The 26,776-nt window shown below is 40.7% G+C and overlaps 7 protein-coding genes across 12 annotated transcripts in view; 3 read left to right on the forward strand and 4 right to left on the reverse strand.

Annotated features, from left to right (window-relative positions):
• LOC104825571 (protein POLLEN DEFECTIVE IN GUIDANCE 1) overlaps window positions 1-1,121 on the forward strand; it is a 4,167-nt gene extending 3,046 nt beyond the window's left edge. The window contains exons 9-13 of one of the 2 annotated variants that reach the window (XR_773644.2): window positions 1-72; window positions 160-282; window positions 373-441; window positions 529-899; window positions 999-1,121. Coding sequence is in view for 1 of the 2 variants with exons in the window: in XM_010557925.2 (XP_010556227.1) it covers window positions 1-72; window positions 160-282; window positions 373-441; window positions 529-735 (471 nt within the window). In the remaining variant the exon portion in view is untranslated. Of the gene's footprint in view, window positions 73-159; window positions 283-372; window positions 442-528 lie in introns of both variants that reach the window. The other variant, XM_010557925.2, reaches the window with a different exon arrangement.
• Window positions 1,122-1,576: 455 nt separating this feature from the next.
• On the forward strand, window positions 1,577-3,662 carry LOC104825573 (binding partner of ACD11 1). Of its 3 annotated transcripts, none has more exons than XM_010557927.2 (6): window positions 1,577-1,656; window positions 2,198-2,248; window positions 2,485-2,588; window positions 2,684-2,759; window positions 2,858-2,941; window positions 3,018-3,662. In XM_010557927.2, exons 1-6 carry the CDS (start codon window positions 1,651-1,653, stop codon window positions 3,579-3,581), a joined length of 885 nt encoding a protein of 294 aa, XP_010556229.1. In that variant the 5' UTR covers window positions 1,577-1,650; the 3' UTR covers window positions 3,582-3,662. The 3 variants fall into 3 exon arrangements, with proteins under 3 accessions (XP_010556229.1, XP_010556231.1, XP_010556230.1); XM_010557929.1 differs by having other exon boundaries at window positions 1,634-1,652; XM_010557928.1 differs by lacking the exon at window positions 1,577-1,656 and adding an exon at window positions 1,663-2,042.
• A 46-nt stretch (window positions 3,663-3,708) lies between these two features.
• LOC104825572 (ABC transporter I family member 17) lies at window positions 3,709-5,478 on the reverse strand. Its single transcript, XM_010557926.2, has 4 exons — window positions 5,234-5,478; window positions 4,813-5,145; window positions 4,201-4,388; window positions 3,709-4,099 (listed from the first exon to the last, which is right to left on the reverse strand). The coding sequence occupies exons 1-4, from the start codon at window positions 5,271-5,273 to the stop codon at window positions 3,845-3,847; spliced, it is 816 nt and encodes a 271-aa protein (XP_010556228.1). The 5' UTR covers window positions 5,274-5,478; the 3' UTR covers window positions 3,709-3,844.
• A 1,096-nt stretch (window positions 5,479-6,574) lies between these two features.
• LOC104825575 (heat stress transcription factor A-8) lies at window positions 6,575-8,831 on the reverse strand. 2 transcript variants are annotated; one of them, XM_010557931.1, is made up of 3 exons: window positions 8,744-8,831; window positions 8,408-8,637; window positions 6,575-7,691 (listed from the first exon to the last, which is right to left on the reverse strand). In XM_010557931.1, the coding sequence occupies exons 2-3, from the start codon at window positions 8,633-8,635 to the stop codon at window positions 6,768-6,770; spliced, it is 1,152 nt and encodes a 383-aa protein (XP_010556233.1). In that variant the 5' UTR covers window positions 8,636-8,637; window positions 8,744-8,831; the 3' UTR covers window positions 6,575-6,767. The 2 variants fall into 2 exon arrangements, with proteins under 2 accessions (XP_010556233.1, XP_010556232.1); XM_010557930.1 differs by having other exon boundaries at window positions 8,408-8,820.
• A 2,148-nt stretch (window positions 8,832-10,979) lies between these two features.
• Window positions 10,980-12,881, reverse strand: LOC104825589. Its single transcript, XM_010557947.1, has 4 exons — window positions 12,449-12,881; window positions 12,273-12,334; window positions 11,172-12,228; window positions 10,980-11,086 (listed from the first exon to the last, which is right to left on the reverse strand). The coding sequence occupies exons 1-4, from the start codon at window positions 12,879-12,881 to the stop codon at window positions 10,980-10,982; spliced, it is 1,659 nt and encodes a 552-aa protein (XP_010556249.1).
• Window positions 12,882-19,419: 6,538 nt separating this feature from the next.
• On the forward strand, window positions 19,420-23,152 carry LOC104825576 (alpha,alpha-trehalose-phosphate synthase [UDP-forming] 6). 2 transcript variants are annotated; one of them, XM_010557935.2, is made up of 4 exons: window positions 19,420-19,734; window positions 20,108-22,199; window positions 22,323-22,596; window positions 22,685-23,152. In XM_010557935.2, exons 2-4 carry the CDS (start codon window positions 20,161-20,163, stop codon window positions 22,970-22,972), a joined length of 2,601 nt encoding a protein of 866 aa, XP_010556237.1. In that variant the 5' UTR covers window positions 19,420-19,734; window positions 20,108-20,160; the 3' UTR covers window positions 22,973-23,152. The 2 variants fall into 2 exon arrangements, with proteins under 2 accessions (XP_010556237.1, XP_010556236.1); XM_010557934.2 differs by having other exon boundaries at window positions 19,421-19,734; window positions 19,990-22,199.
• Window positions 23,153-23,232: 80 nt separating this feature from the next.
• LOC104825577 lies at window positions 23,233-26,563 on the reverse strand. The gene is made up of 5 exons (XM_010557936.1): window positions 25,135-26,563; window positions 24,806-25,002; window positions 24,572-24,679; window positions 23,432-24,483; window positions 23,233-23,319 (listed from the first exon to the last, which is right to left on the reverse strand). The coding sequence occupies exons 1-4, from the start codon at window positions 25,364-25,366 to the stop codon at window positions 23,485-23,487; spliced, it is 1,536 nt and encodes a 511-aa protein (XP_010556238.1). The 5' UTR covers window positions 25,367-26,563; the 3' UTR covers window positions 23,233-23,319; window positions 23,432-23,484.
• Between the last annotated feature and the right edge of the window lie 213 nt (window positions 26,564-26,776).

Genomic DNA, 26,776 nt, shown 5'->3' on the forward strand with positions numbered 1-26,776 from the left:
GCATTCCTGGTGTCTGTGTTGGCTCAAAATATTCTCGAGGCTGATGGTCCATGGTTTGGAAGCTTTCTATCTGTAAGTCTTTGCATACTTAGCTATAGTTATAGTTCTGACCCTCTTTAAGTTTTTGCTCATAGAAGAATGCTACTTGGATTCTGGCAGAATGTTTCTATGGTCTTCTTCTGCGAAATGCTGATAGATATAATCAAACACTCATTTCTCTCAAAGTTCAATGGCATCAAACCTATCGCTTACTCCGAGTTTCTTGAAGCCCTCTGCGAACAGGTACCGCCAGTTTCAGCTCATTTTCGCATATTTCATGGAAATTGAAGTTTTATCCCCTAACATGTAATTTTCTCCGGTAATCACTCTCAGACACTGAACATTCAGAACAGAGACAGGAAGACGGTTCTCACTTTTGTCCCCTTTGCTCCCGCTTGTGTGGTACTGCTCTCCTCTTCCCGTTTTAATCGTACATCAAATCAAAGCCTGAATCTTGACATCTTTTTTTTCTGTATTTTCGGGTGGCAGGTAATACGGGTATTGACTCCAGTATATGCAGCATGCATACCGTATAAGCCTCAACCGCTGAGGATAGTCGGGATACTCGTCTTGTCCGGGGTAACATACATGATGATGACAAGCCTCAAAGTCCTAATCGGTATGGCTCTTCGGAAACACGCTACTTGGTACATCAATAGATGCCGAAAGCGAAAATTCCACCTCCACACCGATTAGGACATTATGAATTTACCCCACCCTCGAAAGTTTTTACTACAAAGGCAAAGAATGAATACAACACAAACACAAACACAAACTGTCATTCTTCTCTGAGTTCCATGGAAAGCTCGGCCAAAGAAATGTGTCCGGTCGAACAAAACTGAGGCTCTGGTTTCAGACAAGTGAGTATGCCTCTTTTGGGTTCTCTCTCGTCTGGTTTACATTTTTTTTACAGAAATATGATCAATCACAGTTCTCACAATCTGTTTTTGGTACCACAGGCATATATGTATATGTATATGTATATGTACAAAAACCCTACAAGGGATCCCAAAAACAAATGAGATGTTGTCTTTGTACAAATACGAAATACCCTACAATCCATTAATTTTGTTTTTAATCTTTTTCCTCTCGTAAATACATATTTAGTATAGCGCATGTTTATGAAAAGTAGATGCAGATTTGGAGTCATGTTTGTTTAAAGCAAAAAAAAAAATCTGTGTTTTGGGAAAAAAAATTAATTTAAATGAATATATGAATTATTTTCTCTATACGAATATATCAGTGGATATTTATATTATTAAACGGAATATTTGTAGTTAGACAACATGTTGGATCTTTATATGACAGAAATAATATATATATATATATACATGAAAAAATTTAATAATGCAGAATTGTTTTAGAATCTTGTACAGAAAATCCTGTAATTACTGTAATTGAAAAGGAATTTTGTTTAACGTGGAAAGACAGCTGGGTTCAAGGCTAATCCAAGTTTAATTCTGCCTCCTGACAGCAAAGATCTCATCCTCCATTCGGTTTAACCTCTTCGAAATTCCCAAAATACCCTTCTCATCTCCACTCCTTTTCTCCTCCCCCTTCCCCTCTCTCTCTCTCTCTCCCGATTCTTCGTCTCGTAGTTCTCATTCGAAAATGTCGGTGAGTTCTCCCCTCCTCGATCCTCGACCGTCGACCCTCTTTATCGGTTCTTTCGTTTCGATTCAGTTTCTGTTTCTTTTCATGGGTGTCGATCCCTTTGCTTTGGTTTGTCCTTTATGTTTTTTTGTTTACCGAGAAAGTGGGCATCTTGTTTGTTTTTTTTGATATACTGAAATGTGGAATTCTGTCTTTGGTCGGTCATTGGATGAGATCTCTTTACGGTTCTCTCAGTATCCGGAAAGCAACACCAAGAAATGTTCACTTTTCACTACGAGTATAATAGATAAAGTGTCTGTCACTGGGAGAGATTTGGAATCTAATAGATGCTTAGGTTCTTGAAATGATCCTATTATATTCCTCTTGAGCTTTCCCACTTCATCTCCAAGGTAAACCCAGTTTTCGGTGACCTTATAGCAGCTGATGGATTGGCTAATGTATGATCTCATGAGTTAGTGGCTTTGGAAAGTTTATTTCTTTCTTTAGGGTTTCGTTTTTCTCATGGAGGGTATTCTGATCTGCTCAAGTTGGTCTCGTTCATCAGGATCAAACTCAGCTGAACGCTCTGATGAATCCCCAGTCAACTCTTCTGGGTGTAAGTTGAAAGTTCCTGATTTTCATCTAGATGTCAGTGTGAATCAGTTTCATGTTTGGTAGATCCATATCTGAACATTTTACTTTTTAGATCCCTAACGGTAACAGATAGCACGAACGAATTTACCGAAAAAATCGAAACATGTAGCATGGATGAATCTTAGAGTCTTTAGCTGGTTTCTCGTTTTAGCGGAAGAGAGAACTCGCGAGACTCAATTGCGGTGTGAATTGTTGCAGGTTAGAACGGTGAAGATTAGCAATGTTTCGCTTGCTGCCTCTAAAAGAGATATCAAAGAGTTCTTCTCATTCTCGGGTGACATTCGATATGTTGAGATGCGGAGGTAAAACCATAAAAGAACTCTTCCCAAGCTTCTTCGTGTAATTAGTTTTATTTTTTGGTAAATCTTTACTAAAAACATTGTGTTACTTTCCACAGAGAGACTGAAGTGACTCAGGTTGCCTATGTTACTTTTAAGGATCCTCAAGGGGCAGAAACAGCCATGCTCTTGACAGTATGTTTTGTCTGAAACAATGCTGACTGCCAGATTTGTTTAGGGTTTTAACTATTTTATTAAGCTTCTTCGATAATTTCACACAAATCCTTGTTTAGGGAGCAGTCATAGGGGATCTTCCAATCAGTATTACTCCTGCAGAAGATTACCAGCTTCCCTATGAAGCCCTTTTCCTCGACTCGGTAAAAGAAAAAACTCCTTTTTTTCTGTGCTTGCATATTATATCAGCCACTGAAATTGGGAGCCATGCATTGGCAGGAAAGTTCTGCAGCTACTGGTTTTACGGTCAAGAAAGCTGAAGATGTGGTAAGCACAATGCTGGCAAAAGGTTATGCCCTTGGGAAAGACGCGATGGAGAAGGCCAAAGAATTCGACGATAGACATCACTTCACATCCAACGCATCTGCGACCATTGCTTCAATTGATCAGAAGATGGGTCTGAGTGAGAAGTTGAGCATTGGAACAGCAGTGGTGAATGGAAAGTTCAGAGAGATGGATGAAAGGTACCAGGTGACAGAGATAACAAAGTCGGCCTTTGCAGTTGCAGAGCAGAAAGCAATCAGTGCAGGAACAGCCATAATGTCCAATCCTTATGTATCGACAGGAGCTTCGTGGTTTTCAAACGCGTTTAGTGCAGTGGCAAAGGCAGCTGGAGATGTGGGCATATTGGCCAAAGAGAAAGCCCTCAAGTCTGAAGAGGAGAATCTGAAGATTGGCCACAAGGAAACAGGAGGGACCATTGATCATTTGGAAAAAACCAGTATTGGTGGCTTTTCTACCAGAGATCCTCCAGTGGTGCCTGTTAGTTCTGTTGATCCATAACCCAGAAAAGAAAATTCAAGTTCTTGATTCTCAATCTGAACGATCAATGATTCTTTCATAGTTTGATGTGCATATCTTTCACATGATCTCTTTATTGTTCAACCAAAAGACAAGAATCTACTTGCAATTGTTTCCAACAATGAACATTCTCATTTCAGCACACCAATGTAACATACAAAACCATTTGTTTCTGTAATAATACAACCACCAGTCTCAAAGATATAATTTTTTAAGCTTTCTTCCACAATGGTAAATGACCCAACTTAGGAACTGAGTTGAAGAAACCTCTGAGCCATTGGATGCTTGGCTTGAGAAAGATCTTGGGGCTTGAGGACTTCAACGATCTCACCATTAACGAGAAGGCAAACTATATCAGCAATCCTTTGGATTTGCTTTATACTGTGAGACACCATCACTATGGTCATCTCCCTCTGCTTCTTCAACTTCACTATAACATCCTCTATGTTCTGCGTTGAAATCGGATCCAGAGCGCTCGTGGGTTCATCCAAAAGCAACACCTTCAAAACAGAACCCGGTAAAAAGGAATAAATCAGCTAACTTGAACAGAACTGCCATTCGGGTTTGCCAGAAAACGCATCAAGCAGATCGAGAAACTTGCCTCGGGCTCGTTGGCTAGAGTCCGGGCAAGGGCAACACGTTGTGCTTGACCCACGGATAACTCCGCACCAATCTTCTCGCAGAAGGAAGCATCAAGATCTGCAAGCTTTAGCAGTTCACACACCTCTTTGTCACTCAGTTTCTGACCTCGCAGCTGTGGCCCGTATCTTACATTATCCGCCACTGTCCCTGCACTCATATATCACAACCATTATACATACAACCACCCATATGTGGATCCAGAACCTTGAAGAACTGTGTTAAAGAAGAGTTTTACTGAATCCAAAATCAAGACTTTCCAGTTGTGTCTATCCATTTCTTCACTCAACAGTTCATTTATAATCATATGATCTGAATTTCCAGTTTCATACGCTGCATAAATCAATCCACCACCCTGTCACCCAACAACTCAGCCCTTCAAGATAACAGAACATCCTATGTAACTCGATTCTAACCATTCCCAAGGACATTTATCTCCATTTCTGACACCCAACATCTCCTCAATCTCGGGTTCTAATTTTAGAACCCCAAAATAGCACTGACAGGGAACATCAAAGCAACCATCCTGAGTCTGCAATCAAATCAATACAACAATAAATAGCTTTGATATTACCATCAAACAGAACAGGAAGCTGGAAGAGCATTCCCACTCTACGACGGAGCATGATGACATCTATCTCCGTTATATCATCGCCGTCCAAGAACACCGTCGCCGGCGGCGGCTCCCAAAGACGGTTCAAACACCTCAAAAACGTTGACTTTCCGCTTCCACTTGGCCCTATAATCCCAACAATCATACCTCTCGGTATAGCCACTGTAACTCCTCTCAGAACCGGAGATCCGATTTCAGAAACCCGGGTCAGATCTCTTACCCAGATCTTCGGCTCCCGACTCGATTCTTGCCTCTCCTCAGCATCCACCACCACCAAATGCTCTAGCAACCCATCTGCGGAAACCAAAAGAAAATGCTAAGAACACATCACGTAAACAAAAAAGTTTGATACTTTTTTTCCATAATGGATCAATGATAAGACCTGAGGAGCCGTTGGGTTCAAGGAACGAAGCGAAAGGCATCGTCTTTCTTCTCTCCCGATAGGATGTTATACAAAAGATGTGTTTTTGTGTAAATATATGTATATATATGGTTGTGCATATGAGTTTTTCACCAGATGTACTCAATGACCCAGATGGAGGAATCCCCGTATATGGCCAAAGAACAAATACGGATGCTTATGGACAAAGATTCGGAGATGGAATTGCTTTGCGAGGTGGGGGAACCAATCAGTTGACGTTGACAAGTTTATATTATAGTCCCACTACCGATCAGAACTAAGTTGAAATTGTCCGTGGAATCAATCAATTTTAGCTAAATTAATCCAAATATATAAATTCCATCCTCTTTCTTCCTCTGAAGATCGATCTTATATCTTGAGGGACTTTTATCCAATTCTCGGATCAGATTCTCTCAACCCAGAATCGAACTGTTCAAATTTATAGAACTTGGAATCATATGATTCTGTCATTTGCCAACAGATTTTTTTGTTCTTTTCCACTGTTATCGAACATTTATCGTCAAATTCGATCATAAAGACAATCAAACAAACAAAAAAGAAGGGTCTTCTCGGTAGGAACTCTCTTCAGTTCAGGTCTCCAACTAAGTCTCAGCATATAAAGCTCAGGAGAACGAAAGTCATAGTTTTTCACATCATTAGAGACCACCGAGAAGAACCCTTCACAAACATGGCTTTTAGATTTCAGAAAACACTCGGAAATATATCGGAATTTTCGAAAAAGATTTGAACTTTCGAAGATCAATAAATAAATTTTTGCCTCCCCTCAGTTCAGGTCTCCATGGATTTCCGCATGAAGCAACTCGGAAGAACGAAAGTTTTATGATTTGATCATCCTCGGGAGGCAAATAGGAATACATATACGCATACACAATCACAAGTGTAGATACGAAGACATTAGCGACAGAATCAAAGGGGAAAACGAGAAATCGACAAAAAATGGAGCGACCTTGCATCGCTGTAAGACGAAGATGGTTGCAGCGATGATGTCTCTCCGCGATTTATAGCCATTGGAGGAGAGACGGCATGAACAAAACCCTAGGTCTGTCTTTATTAGGCTTCTCTCTCGTAACGGGCCTTTAGAATTGGGCCTCCCAAATCTTTGTCGGCCCATTGCTTTCCTCTCTCTGATGACAGGGGTGCTTTGGTCTTTTTACTTTGCACCTTCCACCCGAGAATCTTTTTTTTTTTTTTTTTGAAGAGGTGAATATAAATTCGAAAGCTCTTCTGAAAAGCTGCAATCTTTTTTGGAAATCCATTGTTCTTTTCTTTTGGGCAAATTCAGGTCTTACTAATATCGACTCATTGGCTAAAGTTTATGTAAATTTAGTATATTCCTCAGTGATACACTAACTGTAATATCTCAAGAACTGCCAAAGTGGAAAAGGAAAACCATCTTCAGATGCTTTCATAATGTTGGTTCCAGTCCACGAACAAAATCAAGGCTCCTCTTCTTCTTGCGCCTGTAGAATTCTGAATATTGACAAAAACATGTTTCTCATACATTCAACTGTGTCTCTTCTGAGGCCAGAAGCTCCATCTGTTCTGTCAGAAGATCAAGATTCCGAGATTTCTCGGGATCAAGGTCTTCCCCTTCAAATTCGTCGTCGGATCTCTCCATTTCCCGCAGAATAAGCTCGAGCATATTGCGCTTATCTGTTTCAACCTCCATTGTTGAATCTCCATGGCTCCTTTCTTCGTCAAGGGTGGCGTTCTTCGCGCTCTTCTTTGATGGGCTCAACAGCAGAAGCTTTTCCCATGCGCCATCGTCGTATAGATCGGGTATGATCAATGGGACGTGATTTTCGTCCACACATATCTTCATCATATCGGCGTTTCTGATGAAATCTTTCAGCATGTCTGAGGAAACACTACCAACAAGCTCTGTAGAATTGGATACAACTGGCTTTACTGTTCCATTCTGTGGTGGCTGGTATGTCACTAAAGGAAGACTGGTGGGCAGAGACTCGCCTTCCTCGGTAACCTCTTCCACTATAGCTGTGGCCTCAGTCACTCGCCAGCTGCTTTCTTTCGGCTGAAGCAACTGAACCAGAAGGCTAGGGTTTTGCATAACCATTACCAAGAACGAAAGCATCTGTTGCTGGCTTTCTTCCATTCCTTGAACCCTGTCTTTCAGATTTAACAGTTTACCATCTGCCGTTTCCTGGTACTGCCTAAGCTTGATCAACTCCTGCATCATCACGTTTTTATCGCTCTTCAAGTTCTCAACATCCTTCCACAGTTCGCTGTTTTCAGGCTTCTCCAATTGATCGGATGTATTCTCCTGTTTATGAGAGCTTTTCCTCTGGTCGAGGCTTTGAACGTTTTTCCTCCGGGTGATAGTCTTCATTGCATCCTTTTGGCCTCTGACAAACCCGTCATTTGCAAACTCCCACCTATCCGCATCGACTTTCCTAAAACCCTGTAAGAAAATTCAAAGAGGTCACTCATTAACTTGCCACATTCCAACAACATAGGCATATACACAACACAGCAGATAGAGATCGATTGATAACTGAAGTAAAATCTCTGCCACAAACTTATACAAAAAGAAGCACTTACAATGAACAGAATCTCAGCTTCTTGTTAACATCAAGTTTATATTTCAGCTAAAAGAGCTTAGCATAAGAAAAAGAACAGGATCCAGTTCATCCCCACAGAATCATCCACTTCTTGTTTGCCCATCTCAAGTTCTCACAGAGAAATTTTGGCATGGAATATCCATCACAAAGCTTTGAAATTCTATTCTAATACACGACACCTTTTTGCCAAAAAAAAAAAAATCCAGAATCCTAGGATAGAAACAACACATCTTCCTCCATGACTCATATCCAGAAATCTCTAAGCTTATTGCTTCATCTTGCTATTAGACATTATTTATTCAGCTAAGAGAAACCCTCCATCCATAGAGTTCACTTTTGATAGAGCCAGAGAATTGAACCAAAAAACCTAGAATTAACATTGTCTAACCCAAGACAGCAAATCAATCACACATGCAATATATTGCATCTTCAAACCCTAGCAAACAGAAACTGGAATTAACAATCTAGCATGAAAATATTCGTTCCAGAAACCCATCTGGCTAAAACCAAGAAACCATGAATTCAGGACGCCAATAAAGAGAGGAGGCACACTAACGTAGATATTGAGTTGTCGGATGAAGCTAGAGAAGTTGCTGTGCTTGAAGAATTTGGGCAACAACCCAACAGAGAACTCTGTAATGTCCCAGATTACGAAGCTGTTATCTCCGGTTCTACTCCACGAGATTATCGAATCCGTCGAACCATCATCCACCATCTCGTAACATTTCTTCAGGAATGGCGCCACCGAAGTCGACGACGACCCGTCATGTGCCGATTTCACCATTCCTTAAAAAAAAACCCTCAAATTTCGAAATTTTGAATCGATTCGAGCGTTAAAAAAAAATCGATTTTGAGATATGGGGTTGTGCAGTATAAGAGGAGAGAAACCGACAGGAATTGTACGGCGGAGGAGACGAAGCTTGCGCTTTGGGCAACGAGAAAATTCCACGAAGAAAGGATGACGATGACGCGTCTCCAAGATACTTTGAGGCATGAAATTAGCAAATTTTATATTTAAAGACGTTTCATTTAATTTAATAAGTTTGGGCCGACAATTTCATATTGGGCCAATAGAAAGCCTACATTTCAATATCATGGATCTAGGCCCATTAGGCCCATGTGTCTACACCATCCTGATTTTGTAATTTTTTTGAAACCATCCATCATGGTATGGTTAATTCTTTATCGGATTAAATACCGAATTTCAATAATATTGTCTTTAAGAATTGTTATAATAATCCAATATAAATATGAAAAAAAAGACAAATTCATTTACAGAAAATGGGAGAATTTGTTTGTTTTTGCCAACGAATCAAATTTCTTTTGTTGTCGGTTGAGTATTTATATTATGTTACGTTGAAATGTTTTGATTATAATATGAATGTTATTTGATTGATGTGGCCTTTGAGGAAAAGTGTACCGCTAGTGAAGCATCTTCCATCCTCACCCTTGGATATGTTCCCTTAGATTCCTGTGTCTCTATCGTCACAAATTTAAATTATTTTCTCAAATAATAAAAAATATAAATATTACAAAATAGATTATTAAACTTCCAAATATATATACATATATAGTCATGATTGGAAAAAAAAAAAAGAAGAAGTAAATGACCACATTAATTGGTGAGACAATTAAGGGCTAGATGGGAAATATGATTAAGATAATATCGCATTGAATAAATGGCATATTGGTCAGACTAACATTATGGCTCCCATTTAATTAGTGGGGCAAAAATATATAAATATGTAAATCAATCAACCCGGAGACATTATATATATATACACCCCAAAAAAATTACCATTTCACATCTCAAATATTCTCTGTTTGGCAGTAATCCTAATATTATCCCTCTATTCTAAATCGGGGAAAATATTTATAGTATGGTAAGCCATTTCATATTTTCTACCTACCAATAAATATATAAATATCATAAAAGCTAATCTATACAAAATTTTATCTCATATATTGGCAAATATGTTAATTATTGAAATAGATGTCTGGCATGCTATTGTAGTAATTATTATTTAAAATATCTAAGATTTTATAAATTAGTTTAATCGTGGCATTGCCACGTGTAAGGGATGGACGACCAATCATATGGATCTTGTTGACTAAGACAGCCTATTCTTTTATGTTATCCTTGAAATTGTATAATGCAACTTATATTGTTATTTTATTGTTGTTTTTCCCCCGATGATAAATTCATATGGGTGTGTATGTGCAAAATCTGACGTGGACCATTCCATGTGATTTCAATTTCTATTTGAAAAAATATAATCACACGATTTTGCAAAAGCTCAAAATCCCAAACTGATTCTATTTCTTTGATACGTGTCAAGTACACTTCAACCTTTTCAAATAGCACTCAACTCATCCGGTCTTATTCCCCCTGAGTAAACTTCTCGTACCACAAGAAATTCTATCAGTTACAAACAATATGTGTGCAGCGCACAACCCGTATCACCCCCTAGACAGCGTCTAGGTCTACCAAGCGGTTCGTCTGTAACTTAAGACTCCCCCTCAGTTACAACTCACGTTCACTCAGAATTCTCTCATCAGTGTTTCCCATACATGTTACGCTCACCGAGATTCCAGACTCTGCACTCTCTCACCAATAGTCTCGCCAACCTTCAACAATGATGTCTTCAGTCCATATATGCCATCGTTCATTGATTCTCTCCATATCTTCAGAATATGCATTTTTCCTTTTTCTTCATTGATACAAGTGTCTTCTTTCCTTTTGTTGCTTCTTTCCTTTTGTGCTTTCCAGATTCAGCTCCAAATTTCCATTTGTTGATTTGAACCTTCTAGATGCTGAATATGCTATTTCCTTACTTTAACAATCTCCCCCTTTTTGATTTTCTGTTTAGACACATTCAAACTCACAGAACACAAACGCAATTCATAACAACTAGGATATAGTTATCCTTTAAGTTCAACAAGTCATGAAAAAGCAAGAACTAGCAAGAAAACAACACGAATCAACACATCAGATTAGACACAAAAACAACCACATAAGCTAAGTCGCTGATGAGCCATGATGACCATGATGGTTAGTCAAACACAGATCAACTTCTCGAAGTTGGAAGTTTCATTCACTCTGTTCCTTCTGATTCTCCTTCCGATTCTCATTCCTCCTCATTTTCAGCTTCATTTGACACGTCATCCTCACCCATTATTCCTTTGCCTTTGTCTTTTGCACTTGATGAGGGTGTTCCACCTTCACTTTCTCCCCCTGTGTGGGTAAGCAGAAATTCAAAACATTAGATATGAAATATTCGGAAACCATACCTGGGTGAGGAATACTATCTGCCAATTACTCTGAAACTCCTCCCAAAGAGCGTGTTGACGAGCACGAATTTGGGCTATGATTTTAGTGTTCTTCCTCTGTAGTTGTTCCACTTGAAGTAACTGCTTGTCATGTTTTATGAGGATAGTAAACGCCTTGCTACAGAGTTGTGTTCGACTCATCCTAGCCTGTTGTACTCTGGATTCAATGACCAATGGTCGCTGAATTACTTCAGTGATCTCCGAATCAGCAAGAATCTCTGGACTTTGTCGGACAATAATGCTCTGGATGAGGCAGGGGTGAGGCAGCAAATAACGCATTCTCATATCAGCAGCTCGAGACAGTATGTGACTGTAGATGATGCGGCCAAGATTTACATCCTCTTTCCTCAACAGCTTGAATATCAGTAGTGCTAACTCATCTTGAATCACATCAGATCTTCGAGTCAGTAACCAATTTGTCTTTCCAATCAGTTGCATAACCCGACTTTCAAACTTGAGACATGTTATGGGAATCTTCCCATTCCTTTCTGCCAGATACTCTCCAGTGAGAGCTACCTCCAAATCTTCAAGTGAAGTTCCTTCAGGTAAATCTTCCAATCCTTGTAAGGCATTATCAGGTGTTCCCAGCAACCGATTGATAACTGTTGGAGAAAACTCAATAAATCTACCTCTCACATAGGCCTTGTGATGCAAGAAGTCTCCAGGGATGTCAGTGCGTTGAGTGAGATTCGCATAAAACTCTCTAACAAGCATTTTACTAAATGCACATGCATAGATCATCGTCCCCGTCAGTTGCCTTTCTTCAAACAGAGTCCAAATGCGATTTTTCCGAAAATCCATCACATTGACATTGCGTTCAGCAATTACATCTACTCCTTTAAACTTGTCAAACCTCTTCTTAGTTTCTACAGATAAGAATCTATCAGAAAGAGGTTTCACACCTGTTTCACTGGGTGTGACAGATGGTTCTGAAGGACCTTCATCACTCGTTCCTTTTCCTTTCCGAGTTGTCTTCCTTTTCTGAGCGCTTCTTCCATGTGCTGAATTGCCTTTGCGCTTCCGAGTGACATTTCTTGCCTTAGCTTTCTGTTGTAAGACAATCAGGGTCTATCAGAGTCATCAAAACTCACCGGGTGAGGCAGAGATACCTCAGGTGCACGCGATTGCATTTCAGTTTCATCTTCCTTCTCCGCTATACTGGGTATTTCTTCCAGTGCTTCAGTAATCGTTCGTTCACTCCCACCTTCTCTCTCCTAGACATCTTCACAGACGATTTCGTCGACCGTAACCTCCTTTTGATTCTCACCGTCTTTTGGATTCACGATTTCAGGTGTGATTTGCGTTGGTTCTTCAGTTAAGTCCTTTCTCGGGGCCGTCTCTGTTTGCACTTTGTCTTCACCCAAGTTCTTCTCAGAGAGATCTTGACTGTCTTTGTCTTTAGGTAAATCGGACGCGACATGTTGTGTTGATTGTGACGAAGCTGTTGAATCCTTTCTAGAATGTGGCTTTCTCTTTGTTCTCTGAAGTGGAGCCACATCAGAATCTGATTTCTCTTCTTCTCCAGGATTCCCTTTCTCATCCACCTTGCTCATATGCGTCTCACCTGTATCCATTTGCTTAGATTCCTCGACAATCTCAGGGAGTTGAGATTTACCTGGTTCGCTTGAAGTTTTGGCCGCGTTTCGAGCTGAGCGACATTCCCCTTGTCTGAATGTCTTTCCCGATTTCTTGTTCGTCATGATAGTGAATGAATTTAGAGGAAGAACTGTCGAAATCAAACCGCTAGAGAGAGAAAGAGCAAAACTTGACAGGATGTGAGGTAAGTATGCGAGAAATTAGGGCATGTCCATAAACCGCTCAATAAATGATGCAAAATTCAAAATAATTAGAAAATTTGATTATTTTTCAATTCCCGCTCTAAAACAATTTAGCATATTTACATCTCCAAATCCCCTCGATAATTCCAGGTTGCAGTTGAACACTTAGAAAACATCGGATAAATCATCAGCGAAATATGAAGTTGAATAATTAAGTCAAGAATACCTGTCGTGGAGACAATCAAGTCTAGAGAGTGAATCTTCTGGTCAGTTGCACCTCACACAATCTCAGGTGCTTTTCATTTTGTATACAGGTTTAATTAGGCACACTTTGCAGTATGCAAGTTCTGAACTTCTAGGACGTTGTATCAACAGTTGTATCAACAAAACTTGTAATTTAGCCCCTATACTAATGAAATGTACCTGAGACATAGTGAAGTGCTTTTGACCTTTAGCCACATCTCCTTGACTCGCTTATCTCCTGACCTGTACCTTTCCCTGCATATTCTCCGTAAGAAAAATGTGAAAGACATTTTTAAAGTTCTCCAACACCAAGGGATTTTTGCAAACCAACAAACTTGTTCATATCAAGGGGTTTAGTGAATATGTCAGCCAATTGTTTCTCAGTAGGAACATACTCAATCATCAAGATTTTCTTTTCAACTTGCTCCCTCAAAAAGTGATGACGAATTTCAATGTGTTTTGTTCGTGAGTGCTGCACAGGATTCTTAGAAATATTGATTAGCACTCGTATTATCACAATGAGCAGTAAAAGAAGATAAGTTGATACCGTAATCGGAGAGCATCTACCGCATCCACAAGAGTTGAGTACAACAACTTCCCAAGGCAATGTACTCTGCTTCAGCTGTGGACAGTGATGTAGAGTTCTGCTTCTTGCTGTGCCACGCTACCATGTTATTTCCAAGGAAGAAACAACCTCCAGAAGTACTTCGTCGATCGTCAGCATGACCTCCCCAGTCAGCATCACAAAACTCCACCAGTTCACAGCTTGAATCCTGTGTATAGTGCAAACCAAACTCCAATGTTCCCTTCACATATTTTATGATCCGCTTGACAGCTTGCAGATGTGACTTCTTCGGTTTAGCTTGATATCTTGCGCAGATTCCAACACTTAGGCACAAGTCAGGTCTACTTGCAGTAAGATAAAGTAGACTTCCAATCATTCCACGGTAGAGCTTTGTGTCTACATCCTCTCCATCTTCATCTCGGGTTAACTTCGTTGTTGTGGACATAGGAGTTTTTGCCGATTTGCTTCCATCCAGTTCAAATCTCTTGACCAAGTTTCGAGCATACTTACTTTGAGAGATGAACATTCCATCAGTTGTTTGTTTCACTTGCAACCCGAGAAAGAAATTTAATTCTCCAAACATGCTCATTTGAACTCATCAGTCATCATCTTCACAAAGTTATCCACTTTCTCCTAAGAGACAGATCCAAATACGATATCATCAACATACACTTGAACCACCATGAGCTTACCATCATCATTGTGAATGAACAAAGTCTTGTCCACTTCCCCTCTTTTGTATCCGTGCTCAACCAAAAAGGAAGTCAGCTGTTCATACCACGCACGAGGAGCTTGCTTAAGACCATATAGTGCTTTCTTCAAATGAAAGACATGATCTGGAGAATGGGGATCTTCAAAACCAGTAGGTTGTTCGACGTACACTTCCTCCTGGAGTACTCCATTGAGAAAAGCACTCTTGACATCCATCTGAAAAAGTTTGAAGTGCAAGCTACACGCAACTCCGAGGAGTAATCGAATGGATTCGAGACGAGCAACGGGTGCAAAAGTCTCATCAAAATCAACTCCCTCAATCTGAGTGTACCCTGAGCAACTAAACGTGCTTTGTTGCGAACTATCTCCCCAAACTCGTTAGTCTTGTTTTTGAAAATCCACTTCGTGCCAATGACATTTGTATGGTGAGGACGAGGAACTAAATACCAGACATCATTGCGCACAACCTGTTCCAGCTCTTCTTGCATCGTCCGAACCCAGAACTCATCATGAAGCGCTTCACATACCTTCTTTGGTTCAAATTGAGAGTTAAAGCAGACAAAACGAACCAGATCTTGATAATTGATTCTGGACTTATGCCGAGTCTGGCGAGGAGCCTGAAGATCGCCAATTAGATCACTAGCAGAGTGATTCTTGTGCACAGGAATTGATGTTTCTGGTCCGGATAAACTGTCATCAAATTCTTCAGTGTCGATGGAAGATCCATCTGACTCATCTTTCAGAAGAGGGGCAGGGGCAGTACGAGAGCATTCTGGGATATCCCGAGAAGTACTTGGCTCCAGTGAGATACCTTCAACTCACCGGGATGTTTCCTCATCAAAGATAACATTGGCGGATTCCATCACTGTTTTAGTACGAAGATTGAACACTCGGTACGCAGCTGAGTTTTGTGCATATCCAAGAAATATTCCTTCATCACTTCTGGGATCCATCTTGCCAAGATACTCCCTGTCGTTTAGAATGTAACACGTACAACCAAACACATGAACATACTTAAGGGGAGGAGACCGTCCCTTCCAGATTTCGTAAGGTGTTTTGGTCATACCAGAACGCAGATAGATCCGATTGATCAGATAACAAGCAGTGCTCATGGCTTCAGCCCAAAATCTCATGGCAACATTTTTAGCATGTAGCATAGATCGTGCCATTTCCTGAAGAGTTCGGTTTTTTCTTTCCACCACTCCGTTTTGCTGAGGAGTCTTTGGAGCAGAGTATTCATGAGCAATACCTTGAGTGTCACAGAATGTGTTAAACAACTCATTCTCAAATTCCCTACCATGATCACTCCGTATCCGTTGCACCATTCCCTTTCCATTTTTCAGTTGCAGACACAGATGTTGAAATGCAACACAAGCCTCACACTTTTCTCGAAGAAACCGGACCCAAGTGAATCTGGAGTAATCATCAACACATACAAGAACATACCGTTTTCCACCAAAGCTTTCGGTTTGCATAGGACCCATCAAATCGTGTGCATGAGCTCCAAGATATGTGTTGTGTGTACATGGTCTGTTTTCTTGTGACGAATGCGAATCTGTTTCCCCAGTTGGCATGCTTTGCAGACAAACTTGTCATCGTGAGATAATTCTGGCAAATCTCGAACAGCACCTGACTTTGACAATTTGACAAGCGCTCGCATATTGATATGTCCAAGTCTTTGATGCCACAACTCCATGTCGTTTTTCTTTGCAATGAAATTCAGATGCTGAGTAGACTCCCTTTGTGTGTGGACCCAAGTATAACAGTTATTTGTGTTTCTCTTCCCTGTCAGAACATACTTATTGTCAGCATCAGTTACAAAGCAAGCATTCTTTGTAAACTTCACTCTCATCCCAGTGTCACACAGCTGACTTATGCTGATAAGATTGGTTTTCAATCCTTGAACAACTTTAACTTCGGTTAACTTGGACAGCCCAGCATGATCCAGTATTCCTTTACCAAGAATCTTTCCTTGTTTGCCGTCACCAAACGTAACACTTCCACTGTTCTGTGTTGCTACAAAATCTTTGAGCAGTTCTTGATTTCCTGTCATGTGCCTTGAGCAACCACTATCAAAGTACCAGGTTCCAGTGTTTTTCGGTTTGCTCAGTAGTTTAAGCAACATTACACATTAGATCTGATTTTCGAATCCATCTTAAGTTCCAAGGAGAATACCCAAAAGATTGTGCTGAATACCTGGAAATGCCCCTGTTCCTGCTTAGATAGAAACAGTTTCTTCTGAGATGTCCCACTTTACCACAGTGATAACAGCATCTGTCTTCTTGATGTCTCCAGTTGGATGGGCGTACTGGTTGTCTTGATGGAGGGTTTTTTCGCTTCACGTCAGGTAGTTCTTGGCTCAAATTACCTCCAGACACAAAGTTAGATCCGGACGAAGACTTTCCTCGATATCCGAGACCAGAATGATCTCCAGTGTTTCGACCTTGTCCAAGCAGATGATCTAATTTTCCAGTCTCATTTCCAAGAAGATGTAGATTCTTCCTGGTTCCTTCCAGTTGGCATTTCATCAACGAAGCCTCTTCTTCTTTTTGTGCAAGTTTTTCTTGAGTATCTGTCAGCACCAGTTGAACTTGTTGGAGTTCCTTCTCCAGTTGTTGTTTTTCACTGATCAGTTGCTTATTCATCAACACCAACTTGTTCATTTCTTTGAATAATTCCTCCTCAGTGACTTCTTCTTCATCACTATCCTCTGCTTGATCATTTTCTTCCTCAATGATCCCAAGAAATGCTACAAAGTTGAACAGATTTTCTTCATCACTCTCTTCCTCAGATGAGCTATCTTCATGAGAGAGAAAGGATTTTCCTTTCTGTTTGGTACATTCCATCTTAGTATGTCCAAATCCTTTGCATTCAAAACATTGTGTCTCCTTGAGATTCTTTAGCACACTCTCTCTCTTTGCAATACTCGGACACTCAGCCTTCCAATGTCCTGTGCCTTTGCATTCCAAGCATTTTCCTGAATCTCTGTCACTTAGTTGTCCAAATTTCTTCTTTCCCTTGAAAAATCTATTGAACTTCTTAATGACCAGTGCCATCTCATCATGTAGCTCTTCTTCAGCCTCTTTTTTATTCTTTACTTGTCTTCTATTCTCCGAATCAATCTCATTAGTTTCGGGGACATGAAGAGCAATACCTTGTCCCTTCTTGGTTGAAACCGACGATCCACCATTCATTAGTTGCAGTCTCAGTTCATGTGCTGCAAATGTTCCAACAGCTTTCTTGAAGGTGACAGTCTCCAGATTGTTTACGCCTTCAAACACCAGAATCTGTGAGTGATACTTGGCTGGTAGGCTATTCAGAAGTTTCTTTACCAGCTTTTCGTTACTTATTCTTTTCCCAAGTACACTTGCCTCATTCGATAAGGCACTCAACTTCCCACAGAATTCCTTAACACTTTCGTCATCTCCCATCCTCAATCGTTCAAACTGAAGATCTATCATATCCAACCTGTTTCTTTTTACCTTGGATGTTCCTTCATGAATAAGCTCCAAAGTATCCCATGCATCCTTAACAGTTTCACATCCTTGAATCTGTTCAAATTCTTCATGACACACACTGTTGAAAATGATAGACAGCGCTTTCTAATTCATAGCAGAATCCTTCTTCTCTTGTGGTGTCCATGCGCTTTTCGGCTTCGGTTTAGCAACTCCATCAATGATATCTGTGGGTCGAGTCCATCCATCAGTAACAACACTCCAAGTATCTTCATCCAACCCTCGAATATACGAGCTGATCTTGACTTTCCAGTGTCCATAGTTGGTAGAATCCAACAAGACAGTTTTTCCAATGGTTTGTAATTCCTTGAGACCTTCCATCGTGTGAATCTGAATCGTACACCGATATGAGAGGACAGCAATTCCTACAATCAGTGACCTGCTCTGATACCAATTGAAAAAATATAATCACACGATTTTGCAAAAGCTCAAAATCCCAAACTGATTCTATTTCTTTGATACGTGTCAAGTACACTTCAACGTTTCCAAGTAGCACTCGATTAACCCGGTCTTACTCCCCCTGAGTAAACCTCCCGTACCACAAGAAATTCTATCAGTTACAAACACTGTGTGTGCAGCGCACACCCGTGTCACCCTAGACAGCATCTAGGCCTACCAAATCCCTCAGTTACAACTCGCGTTCACTCAGAATTCTCTCCCCAGTGTTTTCCATATATGTTACGCTCACCGAGATTCCAGTTTTTGCACTCTCTCACCAATAGTCTCGCCAACCTTCAACAATGATGTCTTCAGTCCATATATGCAATCGTTCATTGATTCTCTCCATATCTTTAGAATATGCATTTTTCATTTTTCTTCATTGATACAAGTGTCTTCTTTCCTTTTGTTGTTTCTTTCCTTTTGTGCTTTCCAGATTCAGCTCCAAACTTTCATTTGTTGATTTGAACCTTCTAGATACTGAATATACTATTTCTTTGCTTTAACACTATTAACGGACCATCTCATCATAGAAGATGGGTACGTAAGATACTGTATCTAATCTCTATTAGTGATAATCATTGACTAATTTAGAAAAATATAAGATTTATATATAAATAAATAATTAACAAACAAACATTTCAAGAGAGAAGAACACGCTACTCGAGGGAGAGGCTCCCTTGCCGAGAAAAAAAGCTACAGGATGCCGACACGTATCACGCTCAACAACATGCAAGAGTGGATCGCCGCACGACACGTGGAACCTTTTCCTCAGCACAATAGCCCAACGTTTTATTTGTTTCGGACAGTAGCTTTTGTTGTACGAGCGGATAAGATCAAAGGGCAGAGAGGGTATACCCTACATCCAAGTTTACGGTACACCACGTATTTGAACCGTCGGATATTTTTATTACTCGGGATCATCTCTGATCCAACGGCCTACAAGAATTTATCTGAAAGATATTTTTGTCTCTCTTTTTTGGGTCTGTAAAATGAAAGCTCGTTGACCCCTTGGGGATCTCAGGCCGAAGAATTCAAAAACAATGCGTACTTCTCACACAGCTACTTGCAGACATATACGTATATACATATATATATATATATGCATAATTAATTATATGATTTGTCTCTGTTCCTTGTTTGGAGAAACTGTGGTTTTGAACTCCGCCGCAACTGTAAAATTTCCAGGAAAGTTTCATTCTTTCTTCCTTCGTCTTGGATTCTCGAGTGAATGCTCTTCTCTGCGGCAAAACCCTGAAAAGAGAGACCAAGTGGCAGAATCCCCATCTGAAGAAAAGTGCTGGTAATGATAATAATCACTTAATTATAACTCCTCTCCCACTTGATTTGTGGAGGAAAAGAAAGGGCATTTCATGAACAGTCACAGATCTCTCTTTTTTATTTGTTTCTCTCGTTTAATATCTCGCTGCTGGATTTTTTGAACCTATTCTCCTTCCCTTTTTCATGAAGCTTTGATTGATCGTGTATTTGTCAAAAGTCCCATCTTTGACGCGAAAATATCTTCTCTTGCTCTGCTTGTGTTTTCTTGCTTTCTCAGACAGCATTTTCCTGTTTCTTCGTCCTTCCCATGTTTCTTCGGGCTACAACCTAAAAAAGGGTACTTCCAGTTTCTCTCAAACTCTGTCCTTTCCTCTGTGCTTTGGATCTTTCTCCAGTTAGAAAACCGCTGTTGCTGTTGGTTGGTTCACCGAAGGAGGAGACGTAAGATATGGTGTCGAGATCATATTCGAACCTATTGGACCTTGCCTCGGGTGACTCGCCGTCTTTCGGTCGCATGAGCAGACAGATTCCTCGGATCATGACGGTCGCTGGGTTCATGTCTAATATCGACGACGACCCCGCAGAGAGTGTATCCTCCGATCCATCCTCTTCGACCGCTCGAAAGGACCGTCTGATCATTGTAGCCAATCAGCTGCCGATTCGTGTCCAGAAGAGATCTGAAAACTCCAGTACCAGTACCAGTAGCAGTAATATCGGTTACAAAAACTGGATCTTTACTTGGGATGATAATTCGCTGCTACTCCAATTGAAAGATGGGTTAGGGGATGAAGAAGAAACTGAGGTTATTTACGTTGGTTGTCTGAAAGATGAAATCCATCCAAATGATCAAGAGGAAGTGTCTCAGATTCTTCTGGAGACATTCAAATGCGTGCCCACGTTCTTGCCACCTGATCTCTATAGCCGATACTATCACGGATTCTGTAAGCAGCATCTGTGGCCTCTGTTTCATTACATGTTGCCATTGTCGCCGGATCTCGGTGGCAGGTTCAACCGGAATCTATGGCAAGCTTATGTGTCGGTGAACAAGATTTTCGCCGATAGGATCATGGAAGTGATCAACCCTGAGGATGATTTCGTGTGGATACATGATTACCACCTGATGGTTTTACCGACGTTCCTGAGGAAGAGGTTCAACAGGGTGAAACTCGGTTTCTTCCTCCATAGCCCGTTCCCGTCTTCGGAAATCTACAAGACTCTGCCTGTTAGAGAGGACCTTCTCAGGGCTTTGCTAAACGCTGATTTGATCGGGTTCCATACCTTTGACTATGCGCGGCATTTCCTGTCTTGCTGCAGCCGAATGCTCGGGCTTACTTATGAATCCAAGAGAGGGTACATTGGCCTTGAGTATTACGGTAGAACCGTTAGTATCAAGATTCTTCCGGTGGGAATCCACATGGGCCAGCTTCAGTCGGTATTGAGCCAACCAGAGACAGATGCGAAAGTTGCTGAGCTTCTTCATCAGTATTGTCGGAAAGGCAGGATAATGTTGCTCGGTGTGGACGACATGGACATCTTCAAAGGAATAAGTCTGAAGCTGTTAGCTCTGGAGCAGTTGCTTATGCAACATCCAGAATGGCAAGGGAAGGTTGTGTTGGTTCAGATAGCTAATCCTGCAAGGGGAAAGGGCAAAGACGTAAAAGAAGTACAGGCCGAAACTCATTCAACAGTTAAACGTATTAACGAGACCTTCGGAAGACCCGGGTATGATCCTGTGGTATTGATCGATGAACCACTCCAGTTCTACGAAAGGGTTGCTTACTATGTTGTTGCTGAGTGTTGTTTGGTAACAGCGGTTAGGGATGGAATGAATCTCATACCTTATGAATACATAATTTCCCGTCAAGGAAACGAGAAGCTGGACAAAAATCTGAGTTTGGAACCGAATACTCCCAAGAAAAGCATGTTGGTGGTATCTGAATTCATCGGTTGCTCGCCATCACTTAGCGGGGCTATCCGGGTTAACCCATGGAATGTCGATGCAGTAGCTGATGCAATGGACACTGCCCTGGAATTGTCTGAACCGGAGAAACAACTTAGGCATGAGAAACATTATAAGTATGTAAGCACACATGATGTTGGGTACTGGGCTCGGAGTTTCCTACAAGATCTTGAGAGGAGTTGCATTGATCACGGCCGGAGGAGGTGTTGGGGGATCGGATTTGGTCTCAGTTTCAGGGTTGTGGCACTCGATCAATCTTTCAGGAAGCTGTCGATGGAACATATAGTCTCGGCTTATAAGAGAACGAAGACTCGAGCTATTCTTTTGGATTATGATGGCACGTTGATGCCTCAGGGTTCTATTGATAAAAGACCATCTTCGACGTCTATCAATATATTGAACACCTTGTGCAGAGACAAGAGCAACCTTGTATTCATCGTGAGTGCTAAAAGCCGAGAAACACTCTCAGACTGGTTTTCTCCTTGCGAGAAGCTTGGAATTGCTGCTGAACATGGGTACTTCCTGAGGTAATTATACAAAACCCGCCCTCAAACTATTCCTTTCTCCTCTGTACTTCTCCCAGTTTCATCATCGTATTTCAAAGGGGTCTGATCCATTTTGTCCCGAAAATATTGTGGCGAATACCACAGGCTGAGGAGGGAAGCAGAATGGGAAACGTGTGTGCCTGTGGCAGATTGCGCTTGGAAGCAAATTGCAGAGCCTGTGATGCAGCTTTACACCGAGACAACTGATGGATCGACGATTGAAGACAAGGAGACAGCTCTTGTTTGGAGCTATGAGGATGCTGACCCGGATTTTGGCTCATGCCAAGCTAAGGAGCTTCTTGATCACCTTGAAAGTGTTCTTGCCAATGAACCGGTCACAGTCAAGCGAGGACAAACTTTCGTCGAGGTCAAACCACAGGTTCGTACTGCTATACAGACCCAGAATCTGTGACCTTTTTCTGTTTTGCTTGTACCAACTCTCACATACTTTCTTGTTCTAAACGCAGGGCGTGAACAAAGGTCTTATTGCGACAAGGTTGCTTTCGACAATGCAAGAAAGAGGAACATTACCCGACTTTGTCCTGTGTATAGGAGATGACCGGTCTGATGAGGATATGTTTGAGGTCATCATCTCCTCCATTGAAGGCCCTTCTGTTGCCCCAAGAGCTGAAGTGTTTGCTTGTACTGTCGGACAGAAACCCAGCAAGGCCAAGTATTACTTAGATGATACGGCAGAGATTGTCAGGTTGATTCACGGGTTGGCTTCGGTTTCAGACGAATTTGCTCCCATCTAAAACTAAGCAGACCGATGCGAAAACAACTTTTTACCCCTTGTCTCCATCGCCAGTTTCCTTTGTAGAGCACTATGGAAAGTATCTATAATCTAGAGATGCTGTATGATGTATGTGCATTTACTCTGTTTTTGGTACTGATCTGTCGGTTGTAGCTCCAATTCGATGAGCTCGGTTTCATAATTTCGGCTCCATGTGTACTCACTCTCCAAACGCCAAACCATTATGCACTGCTTCGCTACAATTCTTAGTCTTCTTTACTTGTTGAGCAGTAGGTCTCGTCACCCATTGTACATACAGTGCTACACATTTGAGTGCTTACATGATATTTGACCAAAGGAGCTTCCTGCCTGCACCCAAAACGCACCCGAACATATGTTATTTCTTTGTGATGAAAAATGAAGACTACAATGATAAGATCACAAGCTAAAACAAAGATGCAAAATTGTTAAGCTTGCTTACCTGCAAGCTGATAATTTTCAACTCAGTCGCTAGTATCATCCTCAACGTCGGCATCAAGGAACTTGATTTCCAGATCTTCTATTTTCTTTAAGCTTTGAATTTACAAGATTAAGAAAGCTAACTAGTTTCGTCTTAGCTTCAGCAACTTGAGCCTTAGATTTGAGATATTCCAAATAAACGAGGGCATAAGCACACAGAGGACAGTAGAAGTTTCCATCGTCATCGTGTGCAGGAAGAGAAGCCAAGCACTTTTCATGAATCATAACTGGGCAACCCTCATTAGAACAAAACAACAGCTTGCCACCTTCATTGCACTGCTTGCATGTGTATCTACACGGTGAGGGGATCCACGAGTGATCATCAATGTTCTCATACCGTTCATTTGCCTTGTTCATTTGTGTCAGATCTTTCTCCTCTTCTTGATCTTCACTTTCTTCAGCCTCATTTGAAGGATATTCTCCCAAGGCTCTTTCTACATCAGCGGTAAAAGGGATCCCATTCACCATTTCTGGAGGCAAAATATTATCATGAGATGCTTCTACTCGACCATTTCTGTTTTCAGCATCACTTGTCCCCTGTGTTTCCCCTGAAGCCATAAATTCACTGTGATCATTAGCAGTAGATCTGCTCACATCCAATTTTCCCTCTTGGTTGTTGGAGTGGTCAAAGCATTCTTTTGCCTCTGTATTAAGCTCATCGGTATTGTCTACAGTAGCATCTGCTGGGTCCAGGTTGGATTCCTTGGCTTTTCCACGGAAAATTTCATCAACTATGGAGGTATCTTGGTTTCCGTCCTCATTTTCTTCGAAGGTGTCAGGTATTATAACATCACATAAGTCTATTTTGCTGAATGAAATTTCACTTTCATCACCCAATATTCCATCTCCAGTTCCAAGGCGCTGACCAGATGAAGTTCCCTTTTCGCTCATTCTCTCATTGATTCTTTGACCAGCAAGTACTACTTGGTTATTTTTGTTGATATTGATTCCCATTGTCTCTTCTCCATTACTGGGAAATACTTCGGTGCTCTTCTTACGTGAAGCCTCTCTCAGCTGATCACACAAGAATATACAAATATGAAGTTCTGGAAAAGACCTTTTATCCTCTGATCCAATTTCAAATAACCAAATGAGCTTATACCAGTTCGAAAGTGCATTTTGGTAGACGTTGTCTTTTGTTTTCGATGAATGGTAGAAGATTCCACTTTAATAGTTCCGGTGCACCTGGTTTCAAGTCCGACAAGGGTACCTAGGGAAAAGAAAATTCTAGCAACCTTGGTGCACAGAATAAATTGCATTGGGAGGATAATAATTTGCAAAATGTCTGAACTAAAATGCAGAAACATGAAAAGATTGATTACAGATGACCATTTACCTCATCCAAGATGCATTGGAGAACATGTTCACAGCTCTCAGATAAATTGAACTCCACCTTGAATCCAACACCAGAAGCAACACCATTATTCTGTCTAGGACTAGAGTCAAACAAATAAACCAAGCATCTGAAAGCCACCATCTCATTTGTATAATCACCCAGATAATTTGGAAGTTTAGGAGCCATTTCAAAGACATCTGCAACCAACCAAAGAAATAAAGAGAAATCTCTGAAGCCTGAAATCTAAATCGAGAAATCTTTCAAAATTGAGAAATCCCTTTTAAGGGAAGCCAGGGAAGGAGATCATAGCTTATCCAACATTCCATTACCATGCAAAGTCCAGAGCTCCTTTTTGAATTTGGAAAAGTACTCAATAATCCAGATCCAGATGTCAATGCCTAAACACCCAGTCACAACACGATCTCTAAACCTGTCTGAGCACGACAATCTCGGGAGACCGACGGATGAGGTATCATTGAATCTGGACACGTCTACCTTTGACATGCCGAAAGAAATTTCACCAACCAGAAGCCCTGCTGTGCAATTTATGTGTGTAGGCATGTCACCAGAAGGAATCCCTTCCCTTGAAATGTGACAAAAAGGCACATCAACCACCACCAAAGGAGCTGTCAACGTAAATCACGATCATGTATTTGTTATACAAACAATGTTAGAAATCGACAACAATAATCTTAATGCCATTATACTGCACAAAGAAACCTGACGAAAATACTATCCATAGTCATCTAAACGACACACAAAAACCTAGCCACTGAAGCAAGTTAAACAAATACCAAGCAATGAAATGTGGAACACGGAAAAAAAAAATCCTCTGATATGATCCCTGAGACTCAATGATGTCGATCTAGGATGTGATCTAATCTCGTTTAATTTCCTAGATACAACTACCGCAAGTGTACGGGTCAATCGTAGTATTCTAGGGTCGATCACAGGGACACAGATGGATTCAACGATATCAATTACGGGTTCTACTCGGTTTTTGGTCGGGTAATAAATTGGTTGGTGGTGACGGTGATTAAACTTAAATACAAATCAAAGCAAATATAAACAGTGATTTTTAACACAATTTAATTAAGACATTGTAGGTGTCGGTATTTTACGGGTTATGTAAGGATCGCTTCTAAAAATATATTTCGGTAACTATGATCATAATTTAGGAAATTCAAGTGCGCATTTGCAAATGATTATTCTCTCGAATATCACCTTATATTCTAGGAATTTTCTTCTACCGACCTCTCGGTTCTTAATAGATTAAAATTCCTAAAAATCATTAAGTTCGCTATCACAATTTCCAGGCAATACAACCATCTCTCGATACGAAAATTACCCATTCGAATAAATGATTTCCGAATTCGAATTCCATATCTCTATGTGAATTTAAATTCTAATATCAACAATTCAATTGGCCAAAAAGAATTGCAGCATTAAAATCCATTTATTCGATCCAAATTATAAAATCGTAGTTTACCAAAATTAATTAAACACGTACGATCCTTACAAACCGTTCAATCCCTAACCTACAATGATAAAAATTACTCACGCAACATGATGATCATAATAGCAGAGTGTAGACAGAAATTCATCGTTAAATAGAAGAAAAATAAATACAGAAATAGAAATGAAAACAGAGTAAGGGAAAGAAATAGCCAGTAATTGCAGATGAAACTCTCTGACAGAAAACTCCTCCGATGAATACTCTACAAACTCCTGTAATTCTCTCCGTGTCTCTCAGCTCCGCCCCCCTCTCCAGAACCGAACTCTCTCTATTCTCTTCTTGATTTACTCCGTCTGTCGAATATGTTCTGTCTTTTGTTGAAAACTCGATATCCTCTCTTCTCTACCCTGCTTCTTCATTTAAAGAGATATGCACGAGTGAACGTCATTTTCTTTGTCGCTGGAGCGGCGCAAAACACGCGGAGTTTGTCGGACAACTCGTCGAAGAAAGCCTCG

The sequence above is a fragment of the Tarenaya hassleriana genome, unplaced genomic scaffold (genome assembly GCF_000463585.1).
Source record: "Tarenaya hassleriana unplaced genomic scaffold, ASM46358v1 Cleome47, whole genome shotgun sequence".
Classification (NCBI taxonomy): domain Eukaryota; kingdom Viridiplantae; phylum Streptophyta; class Magnoliopsida; order Brassicales; family Cleomaceae; genus Tarenaya; species Tarenaya hassleriana.

Coding starts and splice junctions, on each gene's coding strand:
- LOC104825573 (XM_010557927.2), top strand. Junction 2,249..2,484: donor CCCAGTCAACTCTTCTGGGT/GTAAGTTGAAAG, acceptor GAATTGTTGCAG/GTTAGAACGGTGAAGATTAG. Junction 2,942..3,017: donor AAGCCCTTTTCCTCGACTCG/GTAAAAGAAAAA, acceptor ATGCATTGGCAG/GAAAGTTCTGCAGCTACTGG.
- LOC104825572 (XM_010557926.2), bottom strand. CDS start 5,273: ATGCCTTTCGCTTCGTTCCTTGAACCCAACGGCTCCTCAG. Junction 5,146..5,233: donor TGAACCCAACGGCTCCTCAG/GTCTTATCATTG, acceptor TGGTTTCCGCAG/ATGGGTTGCTAGAGCATTTG. Junction 4,100..4,200: donor CTCTAGCCAACGAGCCCGAG/GCAAGTTTCTCG, acceptor TCTGTTTTGAAG/GTGTTGCTTTTGGATGAACC.
- LOC104825575 (XM_010557931.1), bottom strand. CDS start 8,635: ATGGTGAAATCGGCACATGACGGGTCGTCGTCGACTTCGGTGGCGCCA. Junction 7,692..8,407: donor TCCGACAACTCAATATCTAC/GTTAGTGTGCCT, acceptor ATTTTCTTACAG/GGTTTTAGGAAAGTCGATGC.
- LOC104825589 (XM_010557947.1), bottom strand. CDS start 12,881: ATGACGAACAAGAAATCGGGAAAGACATTCAGACAAGGGGAATGTCGC. Junction 12,335..12,448: donor AATCGTGAATCCAAAAGACG/GTGAGAATCAAA, acceptor TACCCAGTATAG/CGGAGAAGGAAGATGAAACT. Junction 12,229..12,272: donor AGGTATCTCTGCCTCACCCG/GTGAGTTTTGAT, acceptor GTCTTACAACAG/AAAGCTAAGGCAAGAAATGT.
- LOC104825576 (XM_010557935.2), top strand. CDS start 20,161: ATGGTGTCGAGATCATATTCGAACCTATTGGACCTTGCCTCGGGTGAC. Junction 22,200..22,322: donor GAACATGGGTACTTCCTGAG/GTAATTATACAA, acceptor CGAATACCACAG/GCTGAGGAGGGAAGCAGAAT. Junction 22,597..22,684: donor TCGTCGAGGTCAAACCACAG/GTTCGTACTGCT, acceptor TTCTAAACGCAG/GGCGTGAACAAAGGTCTTAT.
- LOC104825577 (XM_010557936.1), bottom strand. CDS start 25,366: ATGCCTACACACATAAATTGCACAGCAGGGCTTCTGGTTGGTGAAATT. Junction 24,680..24,805: donor TCCAATGCATCTTGGATGAG/GTAAATGGTCAT, acceptor TCTTTTCCCTAG/GTACCCTTGTCGGACTTGAA. Junction 24,484..24,571: donor CAAAATGCACTTTCGAACTG/GTATAAGCTCAT, acceptor TTGTGTGATCAG/CTGAGAGAGGCTTCACGTAA.